Below are 19,639 nucleotides of genomic sequence, written 5' to 3'. Positions count from 1 at the left end.
AGGCAAGTGGTGAAGGCTTGAAGTTCACATTCGGGTTGCTGAAAGGTCTTGTGAAGCCCTGAGGCTGCTGCGGGGCTGACTTAGAAAGATCTAACCGCCTCCTTTGCTCCTCTCGCAGCTTCATTCATGTGCTGCTGAGCCCAGAGGAGATGAAGATGAAGAGCAGGCTGTCTCTGGTGGCGGCTGCCCTCCTGGCACTGCTGCTGTCCTCCTCTCAGGCCCAGGATCAAGGTAAAGCTGCTCCTCCTCCTCTTCTCTATGATCCAACACATCTGACTTCAACTCCTCTCACCTCTGCCTTTTCTCTGCCTGCAATGTGCACAACTGCATATTTAGTCTGAATAAAAAAAAATCACACAGAGAAAAAGAAAATGTGTGTTTGTGATTTGATTTGTTTGAACTGATTTTGCCTTTCAGCCTCGGTTTAACCTTTGATTGATGATTCCCCCCCGACTCCAATAATTCCAGTTTCTATCAGGAATTTGCAAGATTTCCTCTTGAATAGAAAATCAGTCTCAGCTTCAAATATCTGGTTTGAATTTACGAAAAGAAGCTTTTCCTTTTTTTGTCCAAACTAGTAGCACTTGGGAAGTGGTTTTTAGCCATGAGTTTAACTTGCTTAGAGCAGTGATGTTAGCTGAGACTTAAACATACAACAAAATATGGCCTCCAGTTGGTGATTAGGCAACAGCTGTGCAGAAAAATTATAGTTTTGTTGTTAGAAAACTTTCGTTAAAACCCTTAACAAAAAAAAGGCCAACTGGTGCTTCTTTTATGTAATCAGTTTACATCTATCAGTGTTGAAAGACAGGAATGTATTGAAAAATCTATCCTAAAGACAAAGAGACCAGAACAAGTATGCATTTTAACCTCTGCTGCGTCCTGTGTGAGGCTGTATAGCTGACATACATGTCTGTCTTTGGGTTAAGAGGGGCATCTTTCCAACTTCAGGCCGATGTAGTTTGATCTTTTTTACACCAGGAGGGGCCCTTGCTTTAAATCTACTATTACTGTAGCCTTCGATTCTCCAGTTTCAAAAAAGAAAAAAAGAATGGCACGTGGCCAAGTTTCCTCCCGACGTCCTTTCTCCTGATGGAACGGAAAGACAAAATATGAGTTTCACATTATTTTCCAGAGGTTTTAGAGGTTAGGAGAGGAGAAAATCTGCTCCTCCGTGCCTCTGGATTTTATCTCAGAATAAAAAAATATAAAGTGCAGTCAAAAAACAAAAAATGTTAAAAAAAAAAAAAAAAAAAATCAAATCACCAGGAGGAGGAGAATCTTTCTTTTCTCTCCTTCCAGGAAAGTTTCTGACCTCCTGTGACCCCTTTTTTAAATGTCCCAGTGGGAGCCCTCGCAGCCTCTCCAGCAGTCACAGCATCGTAACGGGGTCGTATATATTCTACAGTGTGGAATAGTTTGACGTGTTGGGGCCAGAGTTTAAGGCTCAAACACCCTGAAGAGAAGGCCTCTGCTCTAAATTGCACATTTGAGGTTAAAAAGTTACAAAATAAGCCGTTTAGAGCAGAGTCCTTCAAAGAAAAACTCCAATTGTGAATGTGGATGGTGTCTGTGTTTGTACAAATGTGTGCGTCCAGCTGGTTTAAGAGCTGGAACTTTTAGGGCTAGTTTTTGGCCATTTGGAAACAGAAGCAGCAGCCCACGGCCCTTGAATTGACTCACCAGGTTGGTGGTTCCTCCATTTTTGACGTCCTGTCACCCTTCCAGTCAAGCCTCGACCAGGTCAGCTGACCCTGAGTCTTGGCTTTACGACAATATTTTACAATGATATTCTTCACTCCCACACTAACAGATAAACTGGTTGGCGGTCTCGTAAAAAAGTCTTAGATACCATAATCCTCAAACTTTAGCTAGATAATATCTTGTATACTTTATTTTCAGTTTATGTTTACTTTCTTTCTTTACTTTTACATCGCGTGTTTATTTCAGGAGGACGTGCGCAGCTGCAGAGTTTCATAAAATGAGCACAAACTCTGCAGCTCAGATTACCATTAGATTAATTTTCCTCCAGCATGAAAAGTTTAAGAATAAGACTCACTGTTTCCACCTGTTTGTTATGTGAAAAGGTTAGGTTTCAGTTTAGGCAAGTGAACACTTAGGAAGTAAGTATTTAGGGAGAAAATGAGAAAATAGCCAGCCCAGGGGTGGCAAACTCTGGATTGATAGCTTAAATATTAATACAACGTAAGTTTTGAGTGTTGGTATAGCATCGGTAGTATCAGTACCAACAACAAAATGGTCTTAAGATGTTCATCTCATTGTACGCGATGTGTTTTATATGACTGAGTAATTAACAGAATAGTTAAAGAAATGTCTGGTGAACGGAAATATATTCGAAAGGAGTCTGTTCACTCCATAAATCATGAGCGATCCTGTTTTCTTGTTGGAAAAACAGATTATTTGCCGCTGAAATCAACCGAACATGCAGTGCCGTACTTTAGCTAATCACGCCATTGAGCTACTTAAACATGTTTAATTGTCAATGTTTGAGTTACTTCCTGTTCATTTTAAGCTCTTAGCACGATTACGTTGAAGTGAGTGCAAGCCAACAAGACAGCATTTAGAAAACAGTGCGTCATAGCCAGCTAGACTATGAAGTATAGGTGACATTTTAGAATTTTGTTCTCAACCCCAACCTGAAGAATATCATTTTAAAATATTTTTTCGAAAAATTATCTGTGGTCCCCTTGTGTACATGGAAACTTTTTGTCCGTTGCCCCAAGTTGTTGTTAACAACTTTTCATGTACACGCAATGCATGATATCCTCCATGTCCGTGATCACAAGATCAACTTTAATCTGTGTGCACTTTTTATTTTGTTTGTTGTCACAAAGACCAGCGGTTCTTAAATTATAATCCAGATTCTGCACTGTAAAATTTGACAAATTGATCTTACTGAAAAAAAACCCCAAACAGTTGCCTTAAAAAATGAATTAAATTTAAGTATAAATCTCATTTTATGTTTACTTTATACCTAAGTTTACTTGAAATTGAGCTGTATTTACTATTTACAAAGTTGTTGCAACTTAAAAACCAGAATTTTAATAACCTTGTTCTTTCTAAGTTTTTGCAACTTTGGTAAACCAAGTTAGTCTGACTTACCTTGTTCATGACAAAGAGGATTTTGCAGATGATGAAGTTAGAAGATCTGCAAGTTCTGTTTACTAAACATGTTTAAGAATATGCAAATATGACTATTGTGCATTCAGCAGAATTTTTTTATTTTTATTAAATATAGCTAAATTTGAAGTAAACGTAACAATTAGATATAAAGTAAACATAAATAAAGATTAACAGTTATGTTACATTTTTAATTTTTTCAGTTTCCTAGAGTTTAGTAAAATAATAATAATAACAACAATAATAAGTAAACTAAACTAGTCAGATTTTACATTGTAAAGGGATTGTTGGAGTGGGCCAATTCTGTGATAATATCTTTTTAAAAATTTGGGGTCTGGAGCTGACGTAGTTTAAGAACCTCTGGTGCAGATTTTTGGGAAATGTGAACGGAAAAAGACGTACGCGTCTTCAATGACATGGTGCATTCTTTTGTGAGGTTTGCAATGGAGACGATGAAAGTGATCAGGCAGACCCATTGTACAATCAATACCGGAGAATTTCATCATGATTTGTGTTTTTGTTGTTCGTCAATTCAACTTTATAAGTTGGATTGAGGTCATGGACAGTCTGCAGGATTTCAGTCGGTCCATGTTGTAGTTTGTTGGCTTTTTATTTTTTGACTACGTGGTTGGTGATTTAAAGAGTGACTCCAGTCAAAGATTTTTTGGGATACAAACTGCCAAAAACATCTGTTAAAATGATCGGTATGGAAGCAAAGAGTGCCGTCAATTTAAAATTAAAATTTAAATCAATTTGAATTGATTTTCTTTGAAATTTCCAGAAGAAGAATTTTGAGAGTTTTGAAATTTCAAAAACTTTGAAGGAAAAGAAAATTGAAAAGTGAAGCAAACAGTCTAACATTTTACAATTTAAAATTTAAGTTTCACAGATTAAATTGTTGGTTTTTGGTCCAAAAAATTCAAGTTAAGTCAAAAAATGTAGTTGCTTTCTTGGATGTACATAGGTCCCATGAAGGCTTTTTGCGACTCCTCGGATGAAGTTTAATTTTGGCAGCCAACTTTTCAATAATAAGGGAATGACTAGTTCAGTCTGAGCATCTTGAAACAGTTTCTCTTTTAAATATTGGACACTATTTTCTCCCTGGCTTTGTGAAGCCAAAAAAAAAAAGAAGTTTTTAAAGCTCAAAATGTTAAATTCCTTTCTGGAAAATTCAAAGCACATCTATTCAGATGGATTGTCCTCACAGTAAAATACTTCAGTGTTATAAACTCAGTGGTATTTACTGGTAGATTGTTTGTGCAATGAGGTATGTAGTTGCTTATAAATTTCAAATTGGCCTTTCTTTGTTTCCATAGCCCCGGTCATAGCCAAAATTCACCAAAGTTTTCATCTTCCCACCCTGTTTGTGTTTCCTTCTTGAATGTTCTAAACTGTAGGAAGGTGATGTTGTGTTGTTTTGTTGTGTTTGTTGTCTCAGTGTGTTGCTTGAGTTGTTGATTGTGGCTGCTGGCCACACAAGCTCAAACGGAGGTCATTTTTTTCTCCTCCAAAATGGCTTTCCTCACATCTGTAGTTTGGTTTGTCTTGTGTTGTTTGCTCCAACAGTGAACTTGTCAAACTTCATTGCTGGAAGTGTTGACTGTTGGGAAAAAAACTTTTATACTTTACAATACAATACATCCCCCTCCTAAAGCTGCAGGATTAACTGTGTTTTCTTTTCCTCTTCACAGTCGACCCTCCGTCAGATTTGAGGTTTAAGATTTTAAATGAGAACACAGTGCAAATGTTGTGGAGCAGACCACAGTTCAGGATACAAGGCTACAGAATACAAGTGACGTCAGACACAGGTGGGTGCTCATTAAACGTGCGAGTTATGTCCTGCAGAGCCCGTAACATTACAAGTGTCATAAAGTCTCTTAGACATCAGTCTGCCCAGCAAGACTCGACACTTCCCGCAATTATGTGAAGATTTCTGCAGACACATGTTTGGCTCCAGGAGCTCTAATGATAAAAAAAGGGGGGATACAAGAAAAACATTATCACTGCCATGGAAAACTGTCGGCATTAGTTTAGCTCAGGAGTGTAGATGTCACTTCCTTAAGACTTCATCAAATAGCTGAGAGCCATATCTGCTACTGCTACACTTAACACACCTGTACAGGGTGTTTTTCTATGGTTTGCCTCTTAGTTACAATAAAGAGATATCTTAAAACCAGTGGTGGAATTTAACTAAGTTCATTAACTCAAGTACTGTATTTAAGTATGAATTCAGAGCACTCGTACTTATTTTATTGTCATGCTACTTTGTACTTTTTCTCCACTACATTTCAGAGGAAAATATCATTTATCTCACAGCTTTAGTGACTTTATAAAATTATGATATTTGCATAAAAATTATAGGAAGGGTTTATAAATATGTTTGTTATAAATTAAATTAGCAAACAGTTTATACAAGTACAAGCTGCCAACTTTTCTTTAAAACATCTAATCTTTTTCTAATTTTTTGACAATATTTTTGAGTTTTGGATGGTGTCATTTTCAGTTTTGTTTCTAATTGTTTTGTTTATTTGCCCTTTTCTACATTTTTTGGTGTAATTTGAAGTTTGGGGTGTTTTTTGTCCTATTTTTTATAATTTCGATGTATTTATTTATTTTTTAAAAAATTGAGTTTGGGAGTTTTTTTTTCTATAAAAATCAATTTTCCGTTTTGGGGTGTATAATTTTGAGGTTTATTTTTCTATTTATCTATTTATAATTTTGAGGCTTTGTGGGTGAATTTTTGGGAAGAAGAAATATAATAGAGCAATATAGAGCTTGTTTACCCCCCCGAAATAAAATAAAATAAAGTAAAATAATAAATAAATAAATAAAAAAATAAATAAATAAAAAATACGGGGGGAGGATCGTCCAGCCCCACTTCCTGTGCTCCACTCCGCAAAGCTCTGCTCGCTCCGGCTCGGTGAGATATGATTCAGAGCGCCAGCAGGTGATCATGCCCACAGCATTAACGTCTCATTTAAACCAGGTAGGTTACCCCAAATTGGTAACTCTGGTTATAAGTTATTATAACTATGTATTACTACTATGTTTACCAAGTGTAATTTTTTCACCACTACACAGACTGATGTTAGTTCAAGAACTAACAGATTATGAGAAGTTGCTACTGAATGTTTTTACTCTGTTAATGCTAGGTGAAGCTAACTGACGAGGCTAACTGTCAGGTGTCGCTCTTAGCTAACGTTACTGAACCAACTATCTGTGTAACTTTTAAGTACAATTAGCTGTGTGAAATAGCTAACCGACATAAGTAATGCTAACAACAAAACAAATAACGGCGACAGCAAATGTTAGCGTGCATAACTACGTTCAGTAACTTTCAGGTGTAAGTATACTGTTAGCTCATTGACCGTTAACTCGCTCACCTGACAGAGCTGCCCTCAGTGTACTTATTAATATCTACCAGTTGTAACTGCTAGGTGCTTTTAGCTAACCTTACCGAAAACAGCTAAATGACAAAACGAACACTAGCTTAGGCATTTGCGCTCAATAACTTTTAGATTTCATGTTTACTGTTTAGTAACTCCTAGCTGAGTGAAAATAACAATTTACATAACCAGTGTTAGCTAAAGAACTCCTAACTTTTGTTAAACCAGCTAACAGACAGTACTGAAATTAACTTGTGCATTTACATTCAATAACTTTTGGGTGTAACTGGTAAGTACTGTTAGCTAAGTGAAATTGCTAACTGACATAACTAATGTTAGCTAAAAAATACAAAAAAACTTACTGTTAGCTTGCATATTTATGTCCATAACTGTCAGAAGTAAATAACGTTAGCTTGCATATTAATAATTGCTAGGTGTTACAGCTAAATATAATCAGCTAAGGTTAAGAAAATGCTGACAGACAGAACTATTGTTAGCTAGCATATTTAACATTACATTTAATAACTTCCAGGTGAAACACTGTTAACCCAACTAGTTAACTGAAGCAGCTAAATAATAAATATTGGACCCATTTTGATTGAAGAGTAAAAGAGGATTTTTGAAAATAATCCAAACAAGGAAGACTTTACACAAAAATTATGTTTAATAATTAATAATAAAATAATTGCTTTTCACAAAACCAAAATAACCCTTAAATTCCAAAATGTTAGGCCAGCAACGGCACACTTGGTCATGTTGGTTAGTTTTTCAATTTAAGGGGGTATTAAGGGGCACATTGTATTTGCCTGTAAGACCCAAAATAATATTTGCCGCTTGATTGAATGGAAGAATGGGGTATTTAATCGTTAAAATAATATGTTTTGATTCATAGTAATGCGGAAAGTTTTCATCAAATTGAATCATATTGTTGTTGCGTGTTGACACGGCTCCTCCAGTCTTCAGGTCAACAGTCAGAATCAGGTTTTTCTGAAGCCCTGTTTTGACTCTTGGAGAAGTGAAGTAATGCAATAGTTTCCTAATGGCTTCCCTCTGACTTTGTGCATTCTTGTAGAAGAACCAACAAAAGAATTTACTCTGCCTGCATCTGCGACTAAGACCTCCATCTCAGACCTTAGTCCAGATGTGAAATATGTCGTAACAATATCTGCGTACGCTGGATCAGAGGAGAGTCTGCCCATCTCCGGCCAGATCACACGTGAGTCACCGTGTCCCAGAGTGAGTGAATGAGTGTGTGTCTGTTTGTGTATGTATGTGTGTGTGTGTGTGTAAATTAGCACCAGACCTTCAACAAAATGCTAGTAAAGTGAGTCTGCAGCTGGTCAGTTTTGGCACAGAAGTCACCATGATAATGACCTGCTTTAGTCTAAAAACCACACTGGCTGGTAAAACACTTAAAGGCCCCATATACTCAGAGGACAAAATAACAGGAACACCTAAGTATTGTATGTATGGAGTATCCCAGGAATGTGTCCTAAAACCTGAAAATTTGTGAGCATTTCAGCACCTTCAGTTCCCTCGTTTCAAAGTCAGTGGGTTTTTTGAATAGGTTTTTGGTCAGATGCCTGAAATAAGTTCTGCGGGAAACACAAGCTTGAGAGACTTTCAAGTTCTGTTCTGCGACATGAAATACATCAGTAAATGCCCCACTGTGAACTTTGAAGTATTTTTGCAGTAATCCAAAATCCAATGGAAAAATCCTGGAGGCTTTTTGACGAGGGAACCAGGGCGAAGCTAATTTCGGCATCAGCCTACAGAAAAACATCATCCCTGCAACACTTACAGAGATGGATCATATGACAACCATGACTTCTCAATCGCCCCCTGGTGACTGGCTGCGGTACAGGTCATTAACCCAGCACCCTCCATGTTACCCAATGAGACATGGCCCAAACTAAAAATTCAAAGTACACGCCAAATATATTTTTCCCAAAGATGGATTCTCTTATTTTAGGTACCTATTATCACGCTGCTGTAAGTTCAAGTTTTCATTTTCTCATTAGTTTGGTTCTAATTAGTTATTTGATGCTATAAAAAAGGGGTTTGACAAAATGATTGTATCTGTTTGAGCCAATGTGTGTGCTAGCATGATTATCGTGATGGATCACAAGATAATGTTCTAACTTTCATTTTTTTTCTTTAATCCTATAAAAAATTGGGGCCTCCAAAATACTTTCGTTGGTTGAACTATTAGTAATTTATGTCCACAGTAAGGTCTATGATAAATGGTCGTAGGGAGCTTTAATTTAAAGGCTCATGAGCCAAAAAGTTTGTGAACTACTGATTTATTTGGTGAAAGAGGCAATGCATTCAGTCTTTCACTGACAGATAAGATCAGAAAATAGCAGTTGCTGCAGGTCAGAAGACATAAAAGTCCACTAAAAGTTAAAGTCTCATTTGACATCACATATGAGTAAGTAAATGAGTAGTGAGCCAGATTTCCAGAGATGAGTGAGGTCTCCATTAATGTAATGGCAGCAGTTTGGTGGGGACGCCTGCTTGGCACCGCAGCAAACACTGATGATCTGAGAAACCCTCCGAGCTCGGGAGATTCCCTGAAAATCTGTCGGAAACGATGACATCAACCTGTTAGTTTTGCCATTTGGGAGCTTGCTTTGCACGTTCGTTGTATCTATGAGGAGGAAATGTTGCACAAGAAACCCTCTGATGAGAGAGAATACATCTCATGTATGGAAAGAAGAGACGAGTTCTGGTCCAGTTTGAGTGGTCTGTCATTTGTTGAAGAAAAACAGTGACAGTTACTGACAGAAAATGGCTCACAATAGATCATTAAAATGAAGATTTGAGGCTTTTGTGGATAGAGGGTAGAAAATTGCTGAAGATAGATTATCTGGATTGTCTCTTACTTTTGTAATTTCTTCATTATGATATTTTCTTTCAGTTGAGTCAAGTGGCGGCACCAGAGGAACATCCCGGAAACCTGAAACTTCAGAATCAGTCAGTAAGTCCATTTTGTTGATTCAGACCTTCATTTGACAAGTGGTTTCACTCAGTGCTAAGATAATGAGTCTCAAAAATTCAAGTCACCGCTAGAACTTTTCCACTTTTTTTTCCTCAAATTTACTTCCCACCGCTGGGCAGCGTCCATCAGCGTGAGCTCAACGGCAAAGGGAGGCTCCTACCGCACAACACCCCATTGTATAGCAATAATCAAAATTAGGCCCCCATAAATCTCTGAAGTATTCGGTCATCGGTTTGGTCAAGTGCCGGCCAATTATGCCAATGTGGAGGAAGCAGAACATGCTCGGTGCGGGGGTCGTAGGTGGGGCGGGGAAGCTGCTGTTGGAGCTGGGGGAGCGAGCTGAGAGGAGCCCAGCCCTGAAGTGCTGAGAGAAGTGGAAACCATTACAGATGCTGATTTACAAGAGCACTGCTGCTGCTGCTGCTGCCCTGGCCCGATTCTGCAGATGATGACGAGCTTGTGCAGATTTTTCCTTCGTTTCATGAGAGGAAAGTCACAAGGAAACTCCCAGAGTAGGAAAGCAGTTCTGTACCTCTACCTACAACACCACAGTTAGATTCAACATCCAATTTGACTGAGCGGCTGTTTAAAGATGCTTAAACAACCAGAAAATAACGACTAATACGATTTAAAAACTGGTAAAACCTTTATCTTTAGCAATATAGAGCTTTAATGAGATAAAACTTTATCATATGACATGGGATCAAAGTCATATCAACATTGAGCATGTAGAGTACTCAAGTTCTCATCCAACTTGTCACAACCTTGATTCTGCAAAACCTTTAATTAATTTTGGTGTGGCAATGACATTAATGTTAAGAGAGCCTTAATGCAGCCGTGTACAACATTCAGGGCTCCCGCTCTGTGTGTTTTAATGATTGTGTCGGTGCGTGAATGTTGCGTCGGTGCGCCCACCTTCCAGTGCTGCCCCAGGTTAACACGGTTATCGTTGTCAGCACTGGTGCCGTTGTTAGTACACTTTATGGAGTTAGTGTTTCAGCTGCTAGCTGCTTAGCCATCTCCATGCTGACAACTGTGTGCAGACAACCTGAATCAGGTCCTTTAAGTTTTGGAAACTAACAGTGCCATACATTCTCAAATGCAGCTAGTAATGCACAAAAGGTTTTAGGGAGATGGTCATAGTTGATGCTTGGCGTGTCGGAAATTTAACCAAAACACCAGTTTTATCCAAGCTTTAAAATTTGTTTTGGCATGACTGAAATTGAGTTATGCACTAATTCATGATCCTTGTTTTTTTATAATTAAGAAAGGGGCCTTATTACCCAAATTTCAGAAGTGCCCTCATGTTAAATTCACTTTTTCTTCTTCTCCCCTCTCTATTTTTTTTCCTCTCCTCTCCTCCACTTCTTCCTTCCTTTTTTTTACTTTTTTCCTCAGAATGCTCTCCCAGTGCCATTGCCGATTTGGTGTTCTTGGTGGACGGCTCTTCGAGTGTGGGCAGGCCAAACTTCAAATATATCCGCAACTTTATCTCAGCGGTGGCCAGTGCTTTTCAGATTGGAGAGGACACAACCCGAGTGGGCGTGGTCCAGTACAGCAGTGACCCCCGAACAGAGTTCAACCTCAAGAAACACTCGACCCGAGAGGAGCTGATCCGGGCCATCGGCTCACTGCCGTATAAAGGAGGAGACACCAGGACAGGTACATTGTTAATTTCCTTCAATTTTAGATTTTTAGTTTTCACCTCAGTTTAATTTCCCCATTTTTTTTTAGCATTTTTTCTTTGGACTATGAATTATTTTATTTTTTTTTTTTTTTATTTACAGTTTTCCCTTTTAGATGTGCCTTTTAAAGAAAAATCTACGTTATATTTAAGTTTCAATACTTTATTTAAATATTTTTTTATATGTTTATTGATTTTTATTTTTTGGTGTTTTGGAAAGGAAATGATCTTAAATAATGATTTTTATTTTTTTTTACTAATTAATTGTTTTTACATGAAGAAGGGGCTTGTCATACACCACGAAAATTAATGAACATAACTGGCATTTAAAATGAATGAAAAACTGAAAATGAACATGTAAATGCTTCAGGCATTTTTTCTTTGTATTGCTAGTAAATCTAATAGATTACATTAATGATAGATGATAAATGTAAAATTTATGAAACACAGAAGCAAGTGTTTTTATCGGTGAGCAACATGTTTAGTATCTATTTCATCAAACTAAGTAAAATTTAAAAATATGTTTTAAATTGGTCCAGAGCTGAGTATGCCAGTGTCTCTTAGCCTCTTCTTAATTTCTTTTCTTAATTTCTACTTAATTTCTTGGTTGATCAGCAGTGCACTGGCTCCCTGATTAACTCATTCAATATTTCAGTTTTATCAGAACAAGTTAATTAGCACATTATATGTCGAGCAAACCGGTGGGTCGAGTCTACACAGCTCCAGTAGTTTTTAAATGCAGTTTTTCTAAATGAAAATGTTGATTTTCACAAGCCATGTTCTATAAAAATGTTCTCCTTACTAAGTAGTGACTATAATCAAGAAGTGTTAGTCCTATACTGTGTATGCTGACACAGAAAGCTTAATCCCTGCCTGTCTCGTTGCTTCAGGCGATGCTCTCAACTACCTCCTGAGAAACACTTTCACCGAGGCGGCCGGTTCCAGGAGGAGTTTCCCCAAAGTGCTGGTGATCATCACAGATAGCAAATCTGAGGACTCAGTGGAGAATTACGCCAGGCAGCTCAGGAGCAGGGGGGTGGAGATCTTTGTCCTCGGTACGTAGCCAGAACAAGTTTATTACATTCCACATCTTACATTTTCCATTCGTATTTAATGCTTTTAACTGTTGTTCGTAACAAAAGCAGCTCTTGATGATGTAATAACCGAAGAAATTCCAACATCATTAACATTACAAGCGAGTGATAGCAAGTTTAATGTATGTTTACACTCTGGCTTCACTGTCAGACTTTCCACAAACCTAGGATGGAGGAACAAAAGTGGGCTGTTGCTATGGTGTTAAAGAGGGCTAGCGGTTGAATAATAATAACAGATCATCTTCTATGGTCTGTGAAAACAGGTCACTAATAGATAATTGCTGAGTGAAACATGGAATATGCTCTCAGTTTTTGCAGGAGAAGCCGGTAACGTGCAGAAGTAACACTGTAAATGTTCAAAAAGAAACAATTGCTCAGTAAATAAAAGGCAGGAAGAAAAGAAAATTTTATGTTACCTTATGTTTAAGTTCACTTCTGCATCTGCAAAATAACCAGTAGAAAAAAATATTGGAGTGAAATGAGGAATATTTGCCACATCACATTGATATTTCACTGACTCAAACTTTGAATAAACTGTATTCTCTGAGGGCTTACAGCTTTACTAATAGTATAAGTGTTACTAAAGAATATAGGACTGTAAAATTTCATATTTACTGCCCATGCGGTCAGACTTTCCAGCAAGAGTAGAATAAAAAAAGTTGAGGATTTGAGAACTTTTAATATGCTAATGTGGAGCCAAACGCCACGTCTCTATAGATTGCTCATTTCATACAGTATTTACAGACTTGGAGCAAATTCACCCTTTACCTCTGACACGACAATCCATGAGATGCCAGTGATTTTACAACCACTGCTATGAATACACTGGTGTTTCCTCTTAGCCCAGAAATGAGTGAATTTCCCTGAATTTATCAGGCGGTGTCAGTCACAATGGTTTCAATGGAACAATTTCTCTGTTGTCATAAATAATCATGCACTTCGATTTTTTATTGTTTTTCTTTGTCTGTTTTAGGTATTCAACAGGCTGATGAAGAGGAGATGAAGCAGATGGCTTCCACCCCTCACAGAAGTCACATCTTTAATGTTGCCAACTTTAACTCGATGAAGAGTGTGCAGAAAGAGCTCATCACTCAGGTGTGCGCTGGTATCGACGATCAACTTAACTCACTCGTCAGTGGAGAAGAAGGTGAGATGTGGGAAAAAAACAACAACTTTATACTCAGTACACATGGAGTTTATAGTGCCTGAAAAAACGGACACAATGTCACATCTGTCTTAAAAGTCCCATTAAAAAAGCAAAACACAACAACAACAAAAAAACTGATAAGCATGTTTCCAAAATATCAAGCTTTTCCTTTAGGTTTTGATCATCATTGTCACCATTTTAGCATTGTTGTTTTTCTAATGGTCCCTTTTTTAAGCATATGTAAATTTTTAATGAACCAAATTAAAAAACCCCTAAAGATATATCTGATCTGCACCTACACTGGTACTGAGACAAATATGTGCACATTTATTGCACAATGAGATTCAGATAATTTTGATTATCACTGATTTTTGCAGTCGTTGAGCCAGCCTCCAACCTCCAAATCCTGGAGGTGGCCTCAAAGTCCATGCGGTTGACCTGGGACCCCTCAATCGGAGAGTCTACTGGATACAAGGTGCAGATGATCCCCATGATGGCTGGCAGCAAGCGACAGGAACTATACGTGGGCGTGACCCAGACCTCAGTGGTAGTCAGAGACCTTTCTCCAGACACAGAGTACCAGGTCAGTCTGTTCGCCCTGAAGGGCCTGACACCCAGTGAGCCCATCATGCTTATGCAGAAGACGGAGCCAGTCAAAGTATCAGTGGGTGAGTATAAAATAGTGATGGTCTGATTTCCCAACTAGTTTATTTTGGCTTTTTAGTACATGTTCCTCTTTAAGAACGAAAAGTCTCAGAATATAATTTGATATAATTTAAGTGAATAGCCTATATATTAATGCGCTATCACTGAAGCCAGCCAGTTACCTTTTAATCGTGCTTTTTGTTTTTGCAATCTAGAGTGTTCTCTTGGCGTGGATGTTCAAGCCGATGTTGTCCTCCTGGTTGACGGTTCCTACAGCATCGGTCTTGCTAACTTTGCTAAAGTTAGAGCTTTCCTGGAGGTACTGGTGACCACGTTTGACATTGGGCCAGATAAGGTCCAGATCAGCTTGGTACAGTACAGCAGGGACCCTCACACAGAGTTCTATCTGAACACTCACCATGACCTGAGCGCTGTGATCAAGGCTGTGAGGTCTTTCCCGTACCGTGGCGGCTCCACCAACACTGGCAGGGCCATGACCTACGTCAGAGAGAAGATCTTCCAGGCCAACAGAGGTGCGCGCCCCAATGTTCCCCGTGTCAACATCCTCATCACTGACGGGAAGTCGTCCGACGCCTTCCAGGACCCAGCCACCAGGCTGAGGAATGCTGATGTTGAGATCTTTGCTGTGGGCGTTAAGGACGCTGTACGAAGTGAGCTTGAGGCCATCGCCAATACGCCAGCAGAAACCCATGTGTACACCGTAGAGGACTTCGATGCCTTCCAGAGAATTTCTAAAGAACTCACACAGTCCATCTGCCTAAGAATTGAGCAAGAACTTCGCAACATCCAGCAGAGACGTAAGTAATATTCCTTGAATCCTCTATGCTGATGATAATGTGCTATGTTCAACTTCTTTTGAACAATCTACTGTTGGTTAAGAGTTGGTTGTCATTTGGAAATCATCACTTTTGTTTTTAGTTTTATGTATTCTAGCTTTATTCTTGTCATAATGCTAAAAACAGAAAAGAAAGCACATTAGTAAACAAAAGCACCTCGATATTTAGTAAAATTAAGCTGCAGTAGTCATGCATAGGGTGTTTTATGATTGACTTTGGCAAAAAGGTAATTAAAAAGTAATGAAAAATAAAAATATTCAGTATTTTCCCATGCATTAGTGAAATGTGGGCTGCTTTCTACTGGTTTTATTTTATCTGGTTTATCATTGTATCCTATCTTCAGCTGAAGAGGTGGACACTGAATTATCTGGTTTGAATAATTTAAACTCAGTTTTGCTCAAAGATTCTTTGTCTGTGATTTGTCACACTGAGCGAGGCAGTCACATATTATCAGTTGTTTGTAAGAGGGTTGAGAGCGTGTTTACCTGTGCTTATCCATTGTTTAGTTGTAGAAATAGTTTGCATACTTAGTTTGTTGGCTTTATTTAATCTATGGCACATGAAGAAACAAAAATGTGCCAATTATGGAGCACTAAACTGTCAGTATATTCTTTTAGAAGGCATACAACACAAGATTGTTGGTTACTTACTGTGAACACGCTAAGAGCAAATAAAAACCAGCCGCAGATTTACTTGATAAGCATTTTGCCTCATCGCATTTTTACAGTGCAGTGTCTCTTGGATGACTGCCTATGGTCTGGCACCTGATCACTAAAGCCCAGACCTCACCTGAGTGCTGTGGAGGTACATGCCCATAAACATCCTGAGCACAGAACATCAAAAATAATAAAAAACACAACAGGCAGAGTGTCCGTGGGAAAATTCACTGCCTAACACTTGTAGTGTAGTGTATTCATAAGTGATGAGTGAGAGGGATTATTTTTTTTTGTTGTTGTTATTTTAACGAAAATCTTGCATTGTGTATCTTTAAGGTTGTTGTTCATGCAGTTACCACTTTGTTTAAAAATTTAATGAACAGTGCTGAGTGCTTTTTAGCATTGTGCGGGGTCAGCAAGTTAATTTCTTTTTTTTAAAGCGAGACTGCAGAATTTTTTTCTCCCTCCTCTGGCAGTGAGAGTTATTACACAAACACTGTTGAAGTGTGCTTACACTCCTGTATGGGTGAGCTTGCTGCCTCACCCCCACCCCCAAGAGCACTCTCTTTAAATTGTTTTTATATATTAATCCATCCTTTGAACAAAGTTTATTTTTTATCTGGAGCATCCACTCCAGAAACATTATTGATGCTTCTTAGGGTTTTCCAAAATAGCTTCCACCATACTCAAAGCTGCGGCTCCATTGCCATGCTCTCTTTATTTCAAAACTGTCATCATACATAGGGTGTGTTAGTAAATCTAATCTGATGCTCCACACTAAAATGAGAGAGCTGTTGTTCGAAGAAACAGTGTTCTGTTTCTCCATGAGTTAATGAACGGTGTAGTTAGTCACACATTCACTCTGTTCGGCGCTCTGCTTGTCCATCTCTCCAGACAGAGTGCCACTCCAAGAGCTCAGTGCTCTGGATAACCGCATGGTACATTGCAACAGCGCTTTGAATTTCCAAATGGTCGATCAGAATCACCCACATATTCCTCCCCCTTCCTGTTCCCCTCAGTCACACAGACACCCAACACAAAACTGTGACAATGCAAAATACAGAAATCTTCATTTATATGTAAAAGTCTACCACTCTAGCGTTATGTACATGTTTTGATGAGAACTATCAATCAACTTTAATGATTTAGAACATTGGTAGTGATCAAACATATTGACAATTAATCAGTGCAGCAGCCAGATTTAACTCTTAACACCCATTGTAGAGGAGAATACAGAGTAGCACCAACAACTGTTCATATGCACACAATCACGCTCATGTCACTTTCCCAAGCGTGTCTTTTTTCAACTGAACCCTCCTCTTTGCCGAAATGTGTTAAACACATGTCTACCTTTTGATCTTTCAAGGGCAGAGAGAGTTTCTGTGAGTGGAAACATTAGAACTGGGTCAAATAGTGTATGCAGAGATTCCTTTTTCATTTGTTTAAACCCAGTTGCAGCACCAGATGATTCCATTAGTACACATCAGACCGTCAGGTGTGTTGTCCGTCACGTATCCGTAAACAAAGCTTGACTTTGAAATGCATTCTTTGAACTGAAATCATTAGCCAACCCCAAAACATCTGGTAGTCAAGTTTAAACATGCAAGAAAAGTTACTCACAAATGCTGGTTCACCCACTTAAAGCCAACTATTAATCACTTTCTTACTTTGCCAAAAGTAGCTTCCAGGTCTGCCAGCACAGAATGTGACTCACACCAGCTTTGATTACTGATTATATAATTCTTATATAATAATGACTTTATGTCAACAAAGAGAAGTGTACAGGAGCCTGCCTGAGCGGCACAGTCACAACTTCCATCCAACAAATTGGCTAAAAGAGCTCCCACAGTGGGGAGTTGCACAGCAGCCACCCTCCTCATGTTGTTTGAATGATGGAGCTGTCAAGAGGGTTGTAGATTGCACAATTTCTAAAATGGCATGTGGGTCAGTCCCTCTGCTCTCCTGAATCCTTCATTTGTTTTCTTTATTATTTTTCCACAGTGCATACAAACATTTATCCAAGAATAAGGCTCAGCCTGGTTAGCATCATCCTTTTTGATATAGTTAAAAATCATTCCCCAGAGTTTTCACTTTCCACATGGCAGTGTTTCTGCTTGTATTAACTTTGTTACCTTCCACTTTTTTCAGAACTGACCCAGCCGAAGGCCCTGTCCTTCTCAGAAATCGGTTCCAGAAGCTTCAGGACCTCCTGGGAGAACGACGCAACAGACGCCTTGTCTTACTTGGTTAAATTCAGGCCAGCAGATGACGACGACGATGGACACTATGTGTCCATGTCTGTGCCCAGGGACACACTCACCACTGTCCTGCCCTACCTTACCCCACTCACCCGTTATGAAGTCAACATTTATGCACAATACATGAAAGGGGAAAGCTTGCCTCTGACTGGCTATGAGACCACTTTAGAAGGTATGTTGACATTTAACCTTGTTTTTTAAGCTGGCAAAAAGGAGTGGTAATGCAAACTAAATCATTCACATTGGTTACAGAGCTAGGCTCCGTGAAGAACCTAAAAGTATCTGAAGAGACAACAGATAGCTTCAGAGTATCATGGCAGCCAGCTCCAGGAGACGTCACTCGCTACCGCTTGACCTACGAACCTGCAGGGGACGAGAGCTCCAGGCTGGAGACGACCACCGTCGGCACTGAGACAACTATTGTGCTGCAGGAGCTTCAACCTAAAACCACCTACCGCGTTACAGTCACTCCTGAGTACGCCTCTGGCCCCGGAGTGCCACGGCAGACTGACGGCACCACCAAAGAAGGTGACTATAGCTTTCAGAGCACCCATTACACTGTAGCAAATGAAAAGAGACGGAGCACTTAACCCGCATTTTGCATCAAAATTCACATTACCTAGTAATGTCACAACTCAACACAACCAGAAAACACACATGCCAATCTTAAAGCGGGATCAGTGCAAGTTACTGTTTTTAAGTGATTTTCTACAACATCCATTAAGCATAAACATCAATAAATCTGTTTATGAATTCTCTAAAAAAATGATGCTCCATGTAACTTCAGATTGTGGCCACTAATAATCACATCTTAACTTTTGCTACGGTATCAAATCTAGGTGATCCTAACCTAGCTGATTGTTTCTTTGTACCTCCGTGGCTACAGTGCAAACAGTGACTGCTAAAACAAGCATGACTTCACATTGCCAAAAATATAAACAATATTAAGGGAAACAAACAAGGCCCAGGAGCAAAGTTGGGCAATAACAAATGTGATTAATTTGTTAAACCCTTGGCAAAAATACACCACCTGTTTCCATCAACCACAGCACGATGCATGATCGAAAATATAGTGCCAACACTGACAATGTGTTTATACTGAATGACGCAAGCCGAGGGAACACAATACATCACAAAAACGAAATTTACATTTCTCTCAGATTATAGTGTGACTGAGAATGTCCCATCAAACAGGCTCTTCTATCACTGAAACAGTTTCATGAGACCATTTTAACTGACCTTTTATTATTTTTGTCATAAACAGCGTCACATATAACATGTATAGTATATTATTTTCTAATTAACCTAATTCATCCTGAAAACGCAGAAAATGCGATGACTCCATAAGCCTGTGAATAAAGGCTGTAAAACCTTTATTCACAGGCTTTAACTTAAAAACAGTCAAGGGATCAAATGGTTAATAGATAATGATCAACAGATCATGAGTGTTTTAAGCTCCAGTAGGTGGCAAAACTGTCTTCCAAAGCAGATTTTGGACCAGAGGTTGAGGCTCTGAAGTCCAGAAATCTGATTAGCTGGTTGAGTAATGGCTGAGTTCTTATCCACAACAGGTGCCTGCAGATGTCCGCTGATCATTTTGTCTGTGCTTTGGGACAGTAAAAACTATTATTCTGGGAGCAAGCTGTTATTCCGTCTATTTGCGTCATTTAAAGACCACAGTGGAAATAAGAGCAGACTTTATTCTGACATTTTCAGTGACTCTGTTTGTCCACAGTGGATTTTTTGTAAGTCTCCCTCTGCCATTTGGCG

At 38.9% G+C, this 19,639-nt stretch overlaps 1 protein-coding gene across 3 annotated transcripts in view; it reads left to right on the top strand.

The window, feature by feature from the left end:
* Window positions 1-19,639, top strand: part of col12a1b (collagen, type XII, alpha 1b) — a 145,334-nt gene that overhangs the window by 926 nt on the left and 124,769 nt on the right. For all 3 annotated transcript variants that reach the window (XM_042503436.1, XM_042503434.1, XM_042503437.1), the window contains exons 2-12: window positions 119-231; window positions 4,833-4,949; window positions 7,600-7,743; window positions 9,448-9,507; window positions 10,927-11,190; window positions 12,103-12,267; window positions 13,280-13,453; window positions 13,831-14,121; window positions 14,314-14,916; window positions 17,760-18,041; window positions 18,122-18,397. In XM_042503436.1, the coding sequence (XP_042359370.1) occupies window positions 150-231; window positions 4,833-4,949; window positions 7,600-7,743; window positions 9,448-9,507; window positions 10,927-11,190; window positions 12,103-12,267; window positions 13,280-13,453; window positions 13,831-14,121; window positions 14,314-14,916; window positions 17,760-18,041; window positions 18,122-18,397 (2,458 nt within the window). In that variant the 5' untranslated portion in view covers window positions 119-149. The remainder of the gene's footprint in view (window positions 1-118; window positions 232-4,832; window positions 4,950-7,599; window positions 7,744-9,447; window positions 9,508-10,926; window positions 11,191-12,102; window positions 12,268-13,279; window positions 13,454-13,830; window positions 14,122-14,313; window positions 14,917-17,759; window positions 18,042-18,121; window positions 18,398-19,639) is intronic.

The sequence above is a fragment of the Plectropomus leopardus genome, chromosome 16 (genome assembly GCF_008729295.1).
Source record: "Plectropomus leopardus isolate mb chromosome 16, YSFRI_Pleo_2.0, whole genome shotgun sequence".
NCBI lineage: Eukaryota > Metazoa > Chordata > Actinopteri > Perciformes > Serranidae > Plectropomus > Plectropomus leopardus.
Note: the sequence above shows the minus strand (reverse complement) of the source record. Positions and strands in the feature narration are given on the sequence as shown.